Genomic DNA, 18862 nt, shown 5'->3' with positions numbered 1-18862 from the left:
TTAGCTAAGGTTTGTACCTTGCGTACAACTGTGAGCCTGGGATGCAGATTAGCCAGTCCACCTGGGGGTAGAGTTGAGCAACCAGTGGTAAACTGCAGGAATGCTTTCCTTTCATCTGAAGACATGCCACACAAAACCCTCACGAACCTCAGGAAACCAGGGCTAAAAGGAGAAAAATAGAGTTCTACTGATCTGACAGCTGATTTAAATGAAAAACACTACTTGTAAACCAGCAATAACCCAAAAAACAATTATCAACATGTGAGAAGAATACCATCTAGAGACTCTTGAGTTAAGCATGAAATGAGCGGATTAAGCTACTTTAAAAATACCCTGCAAAGACTGTCTTGTAGTTATAAATGGTTAAGAACTGAAACACTGATGGAGTACAGGGACCAAATATGCAACAAGGTTAGCAAATCAAAAAACTTCAAAACGCACATGCATAATTAATCCAAATATGGCTAAACTACCAAAGGGGATCTGAAACAATCCATCTTTGTTAACAGTGAAATAAACTATTTCTATATGCCACAACAGGGATGAATTTCATAATCATAATGTTAAACAAAAGAAGGCAGACCTTAAAAAAATACATACTGTACGATTTCATTTATTAAAGTTCAAATGCAAGCAAAATTGATCAACAGAAATAGTGATTTAGTATTAGAAAAGAATATAATGGGTAAGGGCAGTTCTTGAGTTGTTTCTTTTTCTGGGTGCCAATACACAGGTGTTTCCCTTTTGTGAAAATTCTCCAGGCTGTACATGCAATTTGTGCACTATTATAATTCAATAAAAAGTTGACTTAAGCAAAAAATGCTATGTTAAGTTTAAACTAATTAGTAATACGGTTGACCCTTGAACAACAAGGGGTTTGAACTGCACAGATCCACTTATATCTGTAATTTTTTTAAATAAGTACAATAGAGTACTGCAAATATATTTTCTCTAACTCATGTTTTTTTTTAATTGTTATCTGAGTATAGTTGACAATGTTATATTAGTTTGAGGTGTACAACACAGTAATTCAACAAGTTTATATATTAAGCTATGTTACCACAAGTGTAGTTCTTCATGAGTCTCTTTTTTTTTTTTTTTTTTACCATTTTATTTATTTGAGAGAGAGTGAGTGAGAGAGCAAACGAGCAGGGGCAAAGGGAGAGGGAGAAGTAGGTTCTCCGCTGAGCAGGGAGCCTAATGCAGGGCTTGATCCCAGGACCCCGGGATCACGACCCAAGCTGAAGGCACACACTTAACCGACTGAGCCACTCAGGCGCCCCCCTCATGATTTTCTTAACATTTTCTTTTCTCCAGCTTATGTTATTGTAAGGGTATAGTATATAATACACAGAACATATGTACTGACTGTTTATATTATCAGTAAAGTTGGTCAAAGTAGGCTACTAGTAGTTAAGTTTTTGGGGCGTCAAACATACGGATTTTGAACTGTGCTCCTAACCCCTACATTGTTCAGGGGTCAATTGTATTCTCTCATTTATGTTAATTTGGAAACGTTTAAAAAGAAAAAGTACTATAGGGCCTGTAGTCTTAAAAAATATCAGTGGTATGAAAGAAAAAAAAAACAAACAGCTAAAGAACTGTTTCAGATTAAAAACCTATCACAAGATAACCCTATCACAACCAAATGCTATTTCTTGACAATGGGCAGTGGTGGTGGGGGAGTGCTATGAAGGACATTATTGGAGTAAACAACGAAACTAGAATATGGACTACCGATCAGCTAACAGAATGAATTTGCTAGTGAACATGGATACATGGGAGAATATCCATATTTTTAGGAAATGCACACTCTATCACAGAATAAAGGCACATGATATATGCGACATTTTCAAATGATTCAGAAAAAAATAGTACACACACACATATATATCACATGTAGGTGTGTGTGTGTATGTATATAAATACATAATATAAAAGAACTATTAAGTACAATTGAATCTGGGTAAAGAAGATATGGGAATTCTTTCAACTATTCAACTTTTCTATTTGAAAAAAATTTTTTTTTAAGATTCCACTCACTTATGAGAGAGAGAGAGATCACAGAGGCAGAGGGAGAGGGAGAAGCAGATTCGCCACCGAGCAGGGAGCCCGACGTGGGGCTCGATCCCAGGACCCTGAGACCATGACCCAAGCCGAAGGCAGCCACTTAACTGACTGAGCCACCCAGGCGCCCCTCTATTTGAAATTATTTTAAAATAAAGGTTAATATATGGGGCACCGGGGGCTCAGTCAGGTTAAGCGCCTGCCTCCAGCCCGTACCAGCCTCCCTGCTCAGTGGGGAGTCTGCTTCTCCCTCTGCCTCTACCTCTTGCTCATGCGCTCTCGCTCACTCTCTCTCTCAAATAAATAACATCTTAAAAAAAAAAAGTTAATATAAAATGAAGCCTAAGGCCGTAAAGGGGTGCCTGGGTGGCTCAGTCAGTTAAGCATCTGCCTTCGGCCCAGGTCATGTTTCCAGGGTCCTGGGATCAAGCCCTGCATTGGGCTCCCTGCTCAGCGGGGAGTCAGCTTCTCCCTCTACCCACCCCCACTGTGCTCTCTAGCTCTCTCTCAAATAAATAAAATCTTTTTAAAAATATGAAGCCTAACAGTTTACTATTTACCCAATTTTTTAAATAGGAACAATTAAAATGGAATCTTAACACCAACAAAGACTCAGTTGTCTTTTTGTGTAAACTCAGCCTTATCAATGGATATGAAAACTGCTTTCTCCCTTCACTAAGTCATAGTTCTTTAGAGAATCTGCCACTTGATTTTGGGACATAAACTATTTTGTTGACCTTAGAAAATAACCAATACATACCTGTCACGTGTATAACCTAACTTAGGTTCAGTATAATTAATAATATCCTCTGCTGCCCAGGATGGTGACTGGTTTCCACAAAGTATCATCTGGACTTCTTCATGGCTGAAGGAACTTAATTTCTCCATTGGAAAAACTTTGTTAAACCCATCTACATTATACACAGCAAAAAAATAAAAACAAAACACACAACTCAATTTCTAAGTTACAATTTCAAAATACCAAATTTCAAATCAAAATAGCTAATATCAACTAAAGGGACATTATATGAAGAAAATATTAATAAATGCTTGAAAAAATAAATATAAAAATAGCTTGAAACCAAAGCTGTGCTAAGGTTTTAAGTACAGAAATTTCACTTAATACTGCAAATGTGAACAGAGATATTCAGTCACTATGGTCAGTAGCCAAATTCTAGTAATTTCTTAACCAGCTCTTTGTGTCATACAAGGCTAGCCAAAGCTATATTCTCATTTTTAAAACTAGTATGTGATGAATAGTCTAATATATTTTGTTTCAATTCTCACCTGAAGAACTTAGGTTCTAACTTGGTTTAATTCATGTAATGTGTAAAGTATGCAACCTTATGTCCACATACAAATGAAGAAATGGAGGCCAAAAGTGAGTCCCCCATTACTCAGGAGGAGCAAGTTGAGGGTATAACACAGCTGGAGAATGTTCCAACCTGTTCTGGGTACTCTGTGGGACCTAACTATCTGGAAGACAGGAAACTAGAGGGCAAATCTAGAGATTACCTACAATCCTTGACAAGAGAAACACCTTAATTTCAAATGTCTCAAAGTAAAAGGAGAAAGATTAAGCTAAAGAGCCCTAAAAATTACCTCTAAAGGCTTCCATCTGTTTCTGAATACCCGTATGCATACAAAAGTCAAACATCAAATCCACATATTCTTCTGCATTATCCATTGTTATCATCTACAAAGGAAAATTTGCCAACATTGTTGTTAATATCTAGGAATATTTCAGTAGCACCTACTACAACTGGCCTCATTACGAAGATGTTCTGAACTTACAACTACATCAAAAAAAATTTTTATTACCTCATCTTCCCCACTTGGCTTGAGATCCACAGCTGTAAAACCATATATTCTTGAGGAAGGGCAAAACTGGAAATTTAAACTGGGAAGACAAAAAGGACTGGATTAACATTCAGCTACCATTTGTGTTTAATTTTTAAAACACTGCTGCCAAAGGGGCACCTGGGTGGCCAGTTGGTTAAGCGTCTGCCTTCAGCTCAGGTCATGATCCTGGAGTCCTGGGATGGAGCCCTGCATCGGGGTCCCTGCTCAGGGGGAGTCTGCATCTCCCTCTGCACCTCCCCCCACTTGTGCTTTCTCTCTCAAATAAATAAAAATCTTTAAAAAATAAAACACTGCTGCCAAAACCATGAACCCCCACTCCCCGCACCCTTCCAACAAAAACAGTATACCAGCTTAGATGTTAAGTAGGAGGACTTTTGAATGCAAAACCCCTGTGCACAAAAACTATTATAACAACCATTACCAAACCTGGCTTTGCAAAGATTGCATGAAACCACCACCTTTCCATATTTCACTTCTCTCTTATGGCACAAAATTAACAAAGTAAGGGTTTTTGCAATAAATTACGACAGCAACATCTTTTTGTTCTTTTCAAGAAACTATCGCTTCACTGAAGTTATTCACGCTCTGTCCCTACCCTGAAATCAAACCTTGAATATATAGTTAAGTTATCAAACAAAACCTCTCAAAATTATCAACCGAGAAAGAAGAAGAAAGCAAGACTTTCAGTCAGCCCAAAATCATAGTAAAACATACTAAGGGTATAATAATTACATGTATACAAATTAACAGAGTGTTATCAAAAGATGTGTAGCCTTTGAATTAGCTAAGCCATTGGGCATAAGGCCTACATACAGAGCAAACTATTTTGAGCATTGCCAAGTACACTATATTAACTAGCCATGATTTCTCAAAATATTTCTGGCTTTGGACTTTAATGTAAGATATATACATTAATCATATTTGATAAATCAGATAATCTTCCAGAGATGTGATGATTATTACACTATGTTCTGGAATTCTGAGTGTTGTCTTTATAATAGGAACTATTCAAAGATTCAAATCAGTAATATTTCCTACAGCATATTATTGTTCTTAACAGACTACTGAACTCATACATTGCATATCAGTGGGGACAAAGAAACAAAAGCTTTGAAACTTATTCATCCATTAGGTTGACGAACATGTATAAAAAACTTACCCTAAATCCTCTATGCTAAGTGGAGGTCCAGAACCTGATGGATTCTTTAGCACTAGTTCCTGTAATTTCGTGTTCTTCTCATCTTCAGAAAGACCTTTGTTGCTTAAAATCTGACGCCTCTTGACAGCAAGGTCTTTAATTTCTTTTAAAAATCTGGCTCTGTGTGGGTTTACTAGTTCAAAGTCTTCCCAAGTTAAAATTCCATTAAACCAAGCTGGGGGTTTTGGTTTGGGGGGATCTAGAATAAACTCTGATTTTGAATCCTCTTCAAAGCTTCCTACTGAGAGTGAATCATGACCTTCTTCTGTAGAAGCTTCAGACTGACTTTCAGTACAGTGTAAGTCTCTATCACCTCGTGACTCATAAATTAATTTACTCATATTGCTTTTAATGTCACCCATACACATAAGTTTAAAGAAAGGTTTAGAAATAGGTAAGTCCACAAGTCTATTGTCTTGAATGCATTTGGCCAAGAAAATTCCAAGGAAATGAAAGAGTTTCGTGATCCTTTCAAGCTCATCACTGTCTTGTGGAAATGGTGCTGTGAACAGTCCACAAGATCTCTGCACATAGTATCCAGGAGGTTTCAATCCACCCCCAAGATCAACCTAGTGTTTTAGAGGGAGAAATACAAATAAAATTATATAAAAGATGAATAAATATTAAACATCTTCATCAATTTAGTTAAAGTATTTATATATACATCTTTTATTAAATAGTTTTTGGTGACCGAAAGAACATTTTAATAGCATCTAATCAATAATAAAAAAAGAGAGTCAGAAAGCCTGGCTTAAATTCTGAAAGCATAACCTATTTTTAATACTAAAAGCAGAATCACAAATAATCACAAAATGGGAACTAAATCTTACATGACGAGATTCATCATCTGGAAAGTTATCATCACAAAGCCAAGCTCCCAGATCAGTTCTCTGGAATTCTGCTGCCACCAGAGCATAAAATTCTAATGTAGGGCCCAAGCCAGTTCCTTCTTCTCCTAAAAATTCAACCTAAAATATAAACAAATTGTGGGGAAAAGTGAGCTTAAAAAATTTTTCTTAAATGATCCCATTCTTGCCAAGTAATACATCTTTTTTTACAACAGCAGAATATATATATATTTTTAAGATTTTATTTATTCATTTGAGACACAGAGATACAGAGAGACAGCATGAACAGGGGGAGAAGCAGAGGGACAGAGAGAGAAGCAGACTCCCTGCTGAGCCAGGAGCACGATGCGGGGCTCGATCCCAGGACCCTGGGATCATGACCTGAGCCGAAAGCAGACGCTTAACCATCTGAGCCACCCAGGCGCCCCGCAACAGCAGTAGAATATTATACACAACACATTATAGACAACACGGAAGTTTTATTCTAGTTTTTCTAAAAAGTGTATTTATTGTACACCATTGCATAAACACTGTGGTGAGCACTGTTCACCACACTGTTCATTAATTTATTTCTCACACCAACCCTATAAAATAGATTTTTTCTTTTTTTTTTTAAGATTTTATTTATTTATTCAACAGATAGACAGCACAAGCAGGCAGAGTGGCAGGCAGAGGGAGAGGGAGAGGGAGAATCAGGCTCTCCGCCGAGCAGGGAGCCGGACGTGGGGCTCAATCACAGGACCCTGGGATCATGACCTGAGCCGAAGGCAGCCACTTAACCAACTGAGCCACCCAGGCGCCCCTAAAATAGATTTTCATCTCTTTTTTTTACACCAAAGGAAACCAAATTTTAGATAAAAAGATTACATCATTTGCTTGAGGAAAAACTGGCATACAGCTGTGTATGTGTGTCTATGTAACACTAAAACCTAAACTCTTGCACTGAATTCCTGACTTTAGGCAATCACTTTAAAGGCTTTTATCCATACTCTATATACCCCATAAGTGATTTGAGGCAGCTTATAAAAACATATAGTGCGGGTGCCTGGGTGGCTCAGTTGGTTGGGCGACTGCCTTCGGCTCGGGTCATGATCCTGGAGTCCCGGGATCGAGTCCCGCATCGGGCTCCCTGCTCATCAGGGAGTCTGCTTCTCCCTCTGACCCTCCCCCCTCTCATGCTCTCTCTCTCATCTCTCTCAAATAAATAAAACAGAATAAAATCTTAAAAAAAAAAAAACATATAGTGCATGGTCAAAAAAAAAAAATAATGGAGGTTTATCTAGTTTGAAGAATAAGATGAAGGCAAAGAGAGTTTAAAGTGAAAGCCCTAAGAGCCTTACATATTTTCTAGAGATGTATCATATTTGTCATGATCAGTCTCTGATTCACATGATAAACTAGGGGCACCTGGGTGGCTCAGTCAGTTAAGCATCTGCCTTCGGCTCAGAGCCTGATCTCAGGGGGGGATCAAGCCCCACACTGGGCTCCCTGCTCAGCGGGGTCTGCTTTCCCCTCTCCCTCTGCCTCTATCCCCCACTCGTGCTCTCAAACGAATAAATAAAATAAAATCTTAAAAAAAAAAAAAGATAAAATAAGCAGCTGGTTCATATTTATGAGAGAGATTTCTTCCATTGTCCCTCATATAGGGAATAACAGGTATATAGGATATAATCAACAATGCCCACAATGACATCTCTATAGTATATTAAGGATATTAAATTTTATACTGTTATTTGCTATAACATCTCTCAACACAGGCCAATGATATAATGCCAAGCACAGTTTAACAATATTATAAAACAGTATGCTCCCAAATTGCAGATATCTAATAGCAGAGCTTAATATAAAGGTAAAATATAGAGTATCAAAAAGAATCCTTAGTGAGTGTTATTATTCAGCTCAGGCTTTGTTAAGAAAGGAATAATGTCCTTCAAAAAGACCAAGCACTTTCCCACCTCAAGAGTGAAGATACTCTGCTGCTCATCAAATCAAAAGATCCTGACCTCTGAAGAGGTGAGCTGACATCCTCTTATAAAAGATGCTCTATCAGAGGGAAAGGCCTTGCATAAAGGGCAGAGAAATCCCTCTCCATTTTTCATTTCTATCTAATGTAGTCTGCATGCTGTGGAACATACAGGTTTGTTGGTTTTCTGTCATCCCTGCATACTAAAAGAAATTATATGTGCGTGAGGTACCTCAAGAACTGATTTCCGATCTGCATGTATTTGCATGACGTTCTCGGCCCATTCCATCAGTGATTCACCACGTGGGACTTTTACTCTTTCATGCTTGAGACGACCCACTCGAAACTCTCCAGGATCATCTCGCCTGACACTACTGGTGGTCCTTGTTCTTTCCACAGTGGCTTCACGTCGGTTTTGTAACCACACTATTGCTCTAAAATAGAAAAATATTTATGTAGCTCTAACGTTCAGTAATAGTTAGAATGTACTACTAAACCAGCAACGTAATTCAAAGATTTAACTATTCTTTTTAAAAATAGTATTTTATTAGGTGACAGAATTAGTAAATTTCCTTATTGCATAAATTGTTGCTTCCTCTCTTAAAACATATAAACCCCTTTACTATTTTCCTAAACAAATTGAGAAAATACTTAGGTATTTTTCCTCTTTATTTTAGTAATTAACAGATCAAAATAAAGGTCTGTGGTCCCAATCCCACGTGACATACAAATATAGAAAACCTGGGGATGAAAGCAGCAGCACAGGGAATACAGTCAACAGGGTTCTAATAGCCTCTCATGGCAGACAGACGGTTGCTGTACTTGTGAGCACAGCATAATGTACACAGCTGCTGAATCCTGTTGCACACCTTCCGTTAATGTAACATGGCGTGCCAACTATATTTCAATTTAAAAAATAGACAAACTTATGACACATAAAAATACAAATGAAGGGGTGCCTGGGTGGCTCAGTCGTTAAGCGCCTGCCTTCGGCTCAGGTCATGATCCCAGGGTCCTGGGATCGAGTTCCGCATCGGGCTCCCTGCTGGGCGGGGAGTCTGCTTCTCCCTCTCTCTTTTTCCCTCTCACCACTCATGAACTCTCTCCCTCCCCCAAATAAATAAGATCTTTAAATATGATCTTCAACTGCGCAGGACGGGTTGGCATCCCTAACCCTGACATTGTTCAAGGGTCAACTGTAGGAAAGCATATATCAACTAGAAATAAAAAAAATGTTTAAACACTGACAACTTTTATAAGAAAACAAGATAATATAGTCCTTCCATCAGTCTTGACATAAAGTATATTTGTACATTTTGAGGTTATATAACATTAAAAAAATATAAAAGCACTTCCTACCTTGATGCACCAAATGCTGTACATGTGAAATAAAGCTGTCTAGTTTCAAACGGTATTAGGAAAGGACACTTGCTGGTTAACTGTTCACACCAGTCTGGAAGAGCCCCACTTGCCAATGCCAGCGGTTCCTGCAAAATAACAAGTAACAATGTCATCAATTATTTAAAAAGAAAAACAGGAGTCACTTCTTAAAAGTAATGAAAGAAATTAATGCCAATGGACCATATGGCCTAAATCAACATATCAGAGACTAACAGTAGAGATGGTGGAAAGTAGAAAAGGAAGAGTCAATACTTTGAAAGTCCAAAAGTTACAGACTAACGAGTTCAACTGTCTGATTTTATTACCTCAATCTGCTGCAAAATTTTTGTTGTGATTTTTTTGCTAGTGAATTCATCTGGTGGAAAAGTAAACTGAGGCTGCTCATCGCCTTCTGTAAAATTAATAAAATTAATAAAAATATAAACTGACTTCCTTTTAAAAATGCCACAGAAATGAAACAAGGATTCTTACAGACCTTCTTGGGATATTCTTGAATAAGGGTCACTTGCAACTATATAGAGAATACGCAGAAGCTGAAGAACATCTTCTACTCCGCAAGAATTCTGTCCATTGCCAGCTTTGGCCTGAGGTTGTTCTTTTGCCAAATTAAGAATATCACTACTCTGAAGAGTAGAAATGGCCCCCTGGTTTAATCCAGACTTTGTTCCATGCTCACAAAAATCCTATAGAAACAATTAGTAAAACTAGCCATTAATCACATTTTCGAGAAAAGCACTGTATCATCCTATAAGTATTTGAAAATGCTGAAATTTTTTCAAATTGCCTTCTTTTTAAATAAAAACACTATTACCCAAGTTGAAAACAATGTGTTCTAAACCATTCCCAAATAAACTATAACCACCGTAAGCCACAGTTTAAACCATGTATTAGATCCAATACCACAGATCTTATTTGAAGTTTTAGTACTTGGCATATTAACAATGTTAATTCAACCTCATTTTTAAAACACGTCCCAATGAACCTCTTTTTCTTAAGAATCTTTAAAAGCTGCAAACAAAGCACAAAGCCATTCCCAATTGTGTTTTGATGCCAATATATACCTTATATGCAGCTATGAGCTGAGAACAATTTCTGTTTTTCCTAATACTTTTATTAGTGCCAGTTAATTTCCAGTGGCGCAGGAAAGCGGCGTCTGCATTCTTCTGCAGGTAGGTTATCAAGTCATTCTTTGGTAATTCATCAGTGCCAAGGTACTGTTCCACATGCTCTACAGACCAACAACCCTACAATAGGATAAACCAAATGTTGGCCTTTCCTGATTAAAAGTCTATGCTATTTCACATGCATTACATAAGGTAGCTTTTAAAATCATGCATTTAACCTCATCTAAAGAATTCCATGTTAGTGATTTTTTTCCCCTCAAATGTTCAATTAAAACAGTGTTAGTTTTTCTTTATTTTCCCTTTTTTTTTCACTAAGTAGCCAAGAAGATCCATTTAAATATCACTTACCATTTTTCCATTTTCCTTCTCTTTGTCAGAATCCTTCATTTCTCTGTACATAATTCTAAACATGAAGATATTATTCACATTAATTCATAAATCAAATGATTTGTGGTTATTTCCAATAAGCCTTCAATTCTTTAAAAAATACATGAATGATGTCATTCATTAGCCGAAACATTAAACTCAGGGACAATTTATTTAAAAAAAAAAATCAATTTGTTAAACATGGGGGAAAGTAGCAGAAATCATATTCCTGAAAAAGTTATTTATAAATTTAGCATAAATGCAAAGATTGCATACATCAAACCTAGGATCTTTAAAGATATGAAGTAATATGCTATATCATGTGTTATAACTTTCATTTATTGTTGTAAAAATAAAAAGAGATGAGAAATGGTTTGTGCTTCTGTGTCTGGATGGAGAAAAAGGATAAGAGAAACAAGGACCAGGAGCCTTTATGTTCACATAAGGCAGTGGGGATAAAATTTTAAACTCCAATAAAAACTGAACAGGGAGGGGAGAAATATCATGATAGCCTTGTTTTGTCTCAAAAAGATCTAGATCACTTTATTATACGTTACATAAAATTATCAATGATGTTAAGAGAACATCAGAAAAATAAAAATTCACAGGATGATTAAAATTTCATTTATATATTAAGCTGTTATTAAATAATAAATAATAATTATTATAGGTGATACTGAGCACCCAGACAATACTGAAAACACTTTACATGTATTAATCCACTGATTCTTCACAACCAGGCTCATTTTAAAGATTAGCAGAATGAGCCACCAAAACGTTAAATGTGCCCAAGGTCATTATTAATTACTTGTTCAATGAATGAATGAACAAAGAGAGGTAGGCCTATCTCACAAACCCCAAAACAAATAACAAATAGAAAATATTTAGTACCTCATACACAAATGCAAAGAGTTCAACATTTATTACATAAGATACTAGTCTAGTTTATTTCTAAAGTTACTTTCAGTTGAAACCTTAAAACATTCTACATCAGGAGTCAGAAATGCTCTTATCCCGTTGTAAACCAAGAGAACAAGAACCAAATATTTTCTGTTTCTATAGGAAAAATTTAGAAATACAATGCTTCTAGGTTGATGTATCATGAAAATATCTACTTAAAACATTACATTAAAATCTCTTACGTGTATGTTGGCTCCCAAATACGCCTAAGTTTATCTGATTTCACACTGCCATTACAGGACAATTGAAGCAATTTTTGTACATAGTAAAAAATGGTTGATCTGAAATTGGTGAGTGGTAATTCAACTTCACGAGTTGTTCCAAGACCTGTTACTTTCAAAGTGAGGGCTAATCGAGGTGACGGAGTACATTCAACTTCTTCCAAGAGCTCTGAATGAGGTGTTCCTAAAAATACGGAAGACATCAAAAACAATTACACTGTAACAAGCAGTCCATAAGGAACACTGCACCAGGACACAAAGCTACATGAAATCTAAATGCTTCTGTCAGATATTAGTAAAGACATCAGCTACTTAAGACTCTTCTGGCCTCAACAATTTTTTTTTAGAAAATGGGAACAATGTATCTAGGTTACTTAAAGACAGAGCATTAAAGCTGAATTTATGTGTATGATAGGAATCTCTCATTGTTTTAAGAAAACACATGCTAACTATATGAATATTTCAGAAACATTTTATTCTTATAAATCAGAACACTAAAATTATTCATAACTCTATATAGAGAGAAAACCACATATTGAGAAAACCAGACTCTAGTCAATGAACTGTCAACCTTCTGCTCATAGTGAATGAGTGGATTGTGAGGTACCGCCCCCCCCCACACAAACAGGTACATAGTGTATTTAGTGGTGTACTCTTCTTTTTCATTAGCTCAGGAATCTTCTCCTCATATCATGATATAATCTTCTAAAGTATTACTTTTATTCATTGCATGACATTCCATTAAACCTTACCCAAACCATATCCCTGTTACTGGAAATAATGAAGATCATTTCCAATTTTCTGACAATATAAATAATACTTGTGTAGTCATCAGTGTATATAAATCTGGGTGCAGAGCCAGTATTTCTTTACTACAGATTTCTGATAGTAACAATATGAAATACATTGCCAAAGAGCTCTACAGAAAATTTGTACCTGTTTACATTCCGTAGCACAGGTTTTTCTTTTTGAAAGGATCTTGGAACATCTTGATTCAGCCTATATGCAACCTCACCATAGAACATCATACTATGAAGCATACTTACTTCCCCCTATTTAACACAGGTATCGTTCTATCAAATAAAAAATACATTCCATACTTAATCAACATTTAAGTCTTCCTTAAGGATAATATACTGATTAGTATAGCTGACGTTTATTGAGGCATACATCAGGTACCTCATTTAAAACTTTTAACTACCTTGTCAAATAGAAACTATTACTCTCTCCATGTAAGAGATAAGAAAATTCAGGCTTACACAAATTACGTGATTTGCTCAGTATATTAGCATCTTATTGCTGTTTTAATAAATTACCATAAACTGGGTGGTTTAAAACAACAAGTTCTAGAAGGGAGAAACCTTAAATGGGTTGGCAGGGCTTTGTTCCTTTTGGAAGCTCTAAGAAAGAATCTGTTTGCTTGTCTTTTTGAGCTTGAGGCTGCCCGTATTCCAGAGTTCATGGCTCCTCATCACTCTGATCTCTCCTTCCTGTTGTCAAATCTCCTTCTCTGTCTCAGACCCTCCTGTATTCCTCTTAAGCTTTTTTTTTTAACTTATTTACTTATGTTAGAGAGAAGAGAGAGAGAGAGAGAGGTAAGAGCGCAGAAGGGGAGAGGCTGAGGGTGGAGACAGAGTCTCAAGCAGACTCTACACTGAGCACAGAGTCCGACGCAGGGCTGATTCTCATGACTCCCAGATCACGACCTGAACTGAAACCAAGAGTCTGACACCCAACCAACTGCGCCACTCAGGCGCCCCCACTCTCGTATTGCTTTTATGTGGACACTAGTGTTTACACTGGGCCTACCTGGATAATCCAGGATAATTCTCCCATCTCAAAATCCTTAATTTAATCTCGTCTGCAAAGTCTCTTTTGTCATATTAAGGTAAACTATTCACAGATTACGGAGGTCAGGACCTCCATACCTTTGGGGATCATTAGTGTGCCTATTACAAACAAAATAGAGTTGTAAGAGAGTTACCAGGCTAACTCAAGACCATAAATGAAACTACTATACAACTTTCCAAAGTAGAATAGGAATAATCCATAGCAATTCTGATCCAGTAGAATAGAGAATACAAATTATCTACCTTTAAATGAGCCTTCCTTTAAAAATTATGCAAACACAGAAACACCGTGTTTTTAAAGTACTGCAATTTGCTCCTTCAAAAATAATCTGTATCAGGACACCTGGGTGGTGCAGTGGTGAAGCGTCTGCCTTCGGCTCAGGTCATGATCCCGGGGTCCTGGGATTGAGCCCCGCATCGGGCTCCCTCTGCCCCTCCCCCTGCTTGTGCTCTCTCCCTCTCTCTCTCAAATAAATTTTAAAAATCTTATAAAAAAAAAATCTGTATCTTTTAAGGACCTGTGGCTGATATGTAGTTTTTTTTTTTTTGAAAACTTTCACTTATAACCTGCATATATAAGTAGCCACTTACTTTCCTGATTACATATAACATTATTTGGTCTGTTCAAAATAAATCACAAAACTAAAATACACAGTACCTGGGGGTGGAATCTCTAGATCAGTCGTCTGCTGGACATTAGTACGACCAGGTCTAGGATCAAAAGCAGGAACCAAAGCAGAAAACTGCCGCTTGAGTACATAATCATCATCCCATGTTCTCCGACGTCCTCCTTTAGTTTCATACTCCTCTTCTTCCTGTTAAAATTCCACATAAACAAGATAAAACTTTTCACTATTGCAAAAGTGATGTGCTATCTTTAAAATGAGGTGTATGTTAAATACGTCTCTGTATAGCTATTACACTTATTTAGCCAAATTTCTTATGACAAAATGAGCCAACATAAACATATATAGGCATATGCATTTCTTAATGATTTTTTTAAAAGATTTTATTTATTTATTTGATGGAGAGAGAGACCGTGAGAGAGGGAACATAAGTAGGGGGAGTGGGAGAGGGAGAACCAGGCTTCCCACTGAGCATGGAGCCTGATGCGAGGCTCAATCCCAGGACCCGGGGATCATGACCTGAGCCGAAAGCAGCTACTTAACAGACTGAGCCACGCAGGCGTCCCCATTTCTTAATGATTTAAGCTTACCAAAAGTAAGTTGCCTTAGTAGTGGTTACACTAATCCAAACATGATAAAATGAGAAAGAACCATATACATACACTGTATCAGTGTCAATTTCCTGATTTTGATATTAGACTCTAATTAGGTAAGGGGTAACCTTAGGAAGGTTACCCCTGGAAGAAAGTGGGCAAAGGGCACAAGACCGCTCTACAATCTTTGCAACTTCCTGTGAATCTGTGAACTTATAATTATTTTTAAATAAGTTGCTTTCAAAAAATGTAAGTAAATTTTATTACATACTGAATTATATACAAAATATAATGCTTGGAAGATGCTTTAAATAACTATGGGGCAAATAAATCAAACATGTTTGACAAAGTGTTGGTAACCATTACAGTCAGATGACGGGTTCTTGGGGATTCATTGCACTATTCTTTCTACTTCTATTTTTTTTTCTGAGGATTCTTTCAGGCTCCAAGGTTTTAACATCCATCTTAAACAGAACTGACAGACAATTGGAAAAAAGACCAGCTTTCTTGAAGTGCAAGGGCTAGAACACTTCACTGTGGCTACTTATTTTAAAAAGCACACATTGAAAGGTAGGACTAGGGTTATTACACTAGTTTAAAAACAGGCCAAGTACTGGCGCTGCGTCCCTCTCATGCTAGCATTGGTCATTGAACATAATGAATGTTAAACATGTGGGTCTGCATCTAAACCACAGAGAGCATGTTTAAAAATTTCCATAATGAAAGTTTTTTTTTTTAAAGATTTATTTGACAGAGACATAGAGAGAGAGCACAGATAGAGCGGCAGGCAGAGGGAGAGGGAGAAGCAGGCTCCCCACTGAGCAGGGAGCCTGACGCAGGGCTTGATCCCCGGACCCTGAGATCATGACCTGAGCTGAAGACAGACGCTTAACCAACTGAGCCACCCAGGTGCCCCCATAATGAAAGTTTTTTAAAGGAATATTTTCTTCTCCTCTTCACTTTTACTATCAACAAAAAAAGAGATCAATGAATTGTAAGTGTTGTAAATATGTGATGTAATAAATAACAATTATGTATATACTTAAACGCATACACATAGCCCCTCATATTCCAAACACTTTATTTAGCTTTTTTTTTTTTTAAGATTTTATTTATTTATTTGACAGAGAGAGACACAGCGAGAGAGAGAACACAAGAGGGGGAGTGGGAGAGGGAGAAGCAGGGAGCCCGATGCAGGGCTTGATCCCAGGACTCTGGGATCATGACCTGAGCCAAAGGCAGACGCTTAACGACTGAGCCACCTAGGCACCCTTTAATTAGCTTTTATAACACATCAAATGGACATCATGATTATAGCTCTGTAGCCAGAATGTTTGTTTTAGTCCTAGATCCAAAACTGCTATGTGTGACCTTTACCAATCACTTCATCTGAAAGTTAGGGCTAATAATAACCCTCAGAAGGTTGTTGAAAGGACTGAATTAGTTAATACATGGAAAGTATTGAAAACAATGGCTAGGATATAAAGATCAATAAATGTTCAGCTAATAATGTTATAATCTCTACTACTATTACTGAAAACTGTAAATCTTAGATAATAGCCATTAATCATTTTAATAAACGTTCACTGTTACCCAAGGGCCAAGATGAAGTGCTTTCAAGTAAGAAACTCCTTTATGCATTATGCCAGAGCAATCATGGACTGTTTCTAGAATATAGAACCCAAGCACTAAGGGAAATTTCTTTTTGTTTATCTGGTAGCTTCTCACCTCCACCTCAACCCCCATATATTTTTCTAGGCATTTTGGTTGATGCTTTACTGTGAAAGGGAGAAAAATACACTGTAGGGAAGATAAACATTAAGATACTACCTGCTCCCCAATAGGTCGGCTCCCTGCTCCAGCAGGGACCTGTGGTAGCTGCGAGGTGACAGCATGGTGTGTTACATCAGAGCGAGAACCAGCTCGACGCTGCAGGGATGGACGTCTCAGAATCTGAAATAAGAAAATACGAAGAGACATGTCTAATTATTTGACTCGTGTGTGGATATATATAGATATCTCCCCATTCAGCCTTAACCGCATCATCAAAACTATCATTAAAACACTTCATATTCATTAGTCATCTTCAGAAAACTTATAAATTGAATGCTTTATATTCACCATGCATCATACAGAACCTTCACAAGAAATATGCTATAGTAATATCTGTTTTTAAGTAAGATATACTAAAAGCATTTTTGTGGAGTCCTCTACCCCATTAAAAAACAACTTACGAAATTAAAAATCTAAAAACATTTTATAAAGAGAAATGAAAAAGTTACAATAAAGGGTGTTCTCAGGCAAAAGTTCAGTTTGAAGACAATCACAGTGGTTAAACATTAAGAGTTCTAGATCACACTTCCTAAGCTTGAGTCCCCACTTTTGTACTTAACTGATTCATTAACTAGGACATATTACTTATTCTATGCCTCCACCTCATAGCTGTAAAGACTGATGAACTAATACAGAGATACTGCCCACAAAACAATACATACGAAAATAGTCTAATTATTGTGAAAAAAACATGAAAATTATATTCTTTAAGATCAGTGCAGTTCTTTACACTTTTAAACCTGTTAAAACATCAGCATGTGACATTTTAGTATTTTCCAAATATAAACTTTATTTTCTCTTATAATGCTCAGATTAAAGGTGCTTTTCTTAATTAACCATATTTTTCATACTCATGCCATATTTCCCTATTTCAAAGTTTAACCAGGACTTTGCTTTTTCCTCTCTTCATTTCAATTATTAACATCTTATGTCAGTTAAGAGAATGGGAGACACTCTCTACCATAACCTCCTCGTATTCTTGGTCCTCCTGATTGTCATCTTCATTCTCATCATCTTCCTCATCTGGCTCAGGCAAGTCTTCATCATCATCTAGCTCAGCTAAAAGAGTACTGGCACGGCAGCTATCCAAGAAATCTAGAAAAGAAAACCAACAACCTTATTCTCAACACAATTAACAAAGCATTACAAGGTTATCACGTACTGGTTCTACAAAACAAAGTAAAATTCAAGAAACAAGTATAAAAAACACACTGAGTGATCCCACCCTTCTTCTACCACCACAAATACAAAATGAGTAATGTTGGTCACAAGAATGGTAGAAAACAACCCAAGATAAAGGATGACCACAAACTAAATCCAAGTCTACAAACTCCTAATAGGAAAGATCAACAATACAGGGTAGGTTTAAAAAAAAACAATCCTATCACAATTGTCTGCATCAGCCATAGGAAGCATAACATGGTGTGAAAAGAACACTTTGGAGTCATTCACTCTGTCAGCAAATATCTACTGAATACCTGACTATGTGCCAAGAATTGTGTTAGGCACCAGATATATACAGCTGTAAAAAAAAACAGACATGGTCTGAGCCCCCATGGAGCTTACAGGGGAGAGAGGCATTTAAAAAGTAAACAAATGAGGCACACCTGGGTGGCTCAGTCGATTAAGCATCTGACTCTTGATTTTGGCTCAGGTCATGATCTCAGGGTCATGAGATTGAGCCCCATACTGGGCTCCATGCAAGGCATGGAACCTGCTTAAGATTCTCTCTCTCCCTCTGTCCCTCCCCACAAAGAAGAAGGAGAGAGGAGGAGAAAGGTGGAGGAGAAGAAGAAGAAGAAGAAAAGAAAAAGAATATATAAATAGAAACTGTAAAATATCATATAAGGGAAAAGGCAGAATAAAGTCAATCAGAGAGGCTGGGTTTAGCTCCGTGACCTGGCAGGTTAATGGTAACAACTACTTATAGACACTGCCTATTTACTATG

At 37.1% G+C, this 18862-nt stretch overlaps 1 protein-coding gene across 8 annotated transcripts in view; it reads right to left on the bottom strand.

The window, feature by feature from the left end:
- The window catches only part of HECTD1 (HECT domain E3 ubiquitin protein ligase 1), an 88315-nt gene that overhangs the window by 3667 nt on the left and 65786 nt on the right, over positions 1 to 18862 (bottom strand). For 2 of the 8 annotated variants that reach the window (XM_028114898.2, XM_088024649.1), the window contains exons 27-42: positions 17881 to 18008; positions 16911 to 17033; positions 14520 to 14676; positions 11973 to 12195; positions 10813 to 10867; positions 10402 to 10584; positions 9816 to 10023; positions 9646 to 9731; positions 9299 to 9426; positions 8172 to 8373; positions 5959 to 6096; positions 5090 to 5697; positions 3889 to 3967; positions 3670 to 3763; positions 2828 to 2978; positions 18 to 162 (exon numbers count right to left, since the gene is read on the bottom strand). In XM_028114898.2, coding sequence (XP_027970699.2) covers positions 18 to 162; positions 2828 to 2978; positions 3670 to 3763; positions 3889 to 3967; positions 5090 to 5697; positions 5959 to 6096; positions 8172 to 8373; positions 9299 to 9426; positions 9646 to 9731; positions 9816 to 10023; positions 10402 to 10584; positions 10813 to 10867; positions 11973 to 12195; positions 14520 to 14676; positions 16911 to 17033; positions 17881 to 18008 — 2708 coding nt within the window. Of the gene's footprint in view, positions 1 to 17; positions 163 to 2827; positions 2979 to 3669; positions 3764 to 3888; positions 3968 to 5089; positions 5698 to 5958; positions 6097 to 8171; positions 8374 to 9298; positions 9427 to 9645; positions 9732 to 9815; positions 10024 to 10401; positions 10585 to 10812; positions 10868 to 11972; positions 12196 to 14519; positions 14677 to 16910; positions 17034 to 17874; positions 18009 to 18862 lie in introns of all 8 variants that reach the window. The other 6 variants (XM_028114897.2, XM_028114900.2, XM_088024650.1 and 3 more) reach the window with 3 other exon arrangements.

The sequence above is a fragment of the Eumetopias jubatus genome, unplaced genomic scaffold (assembly GCF_037043125.1).
Source record: "Eumetopias jubatus isolate StellerSeaLion01/CBP00866 unplaced genomic scaffold, mEumJub1_p1.0 scaffold_7, whole genome shotgun sequence".
Taxonomy (NCBI): Eukaryota; Metazoa; Chordata; class Mammalia; order Carnivora; family Otariidae; genus Eumetopias; species Eumetopias jubatus.
Note: the sequence above shows the minus strand (reverse complement) of the source record. Positions and strands in the feature narration are given on the sequence as shown.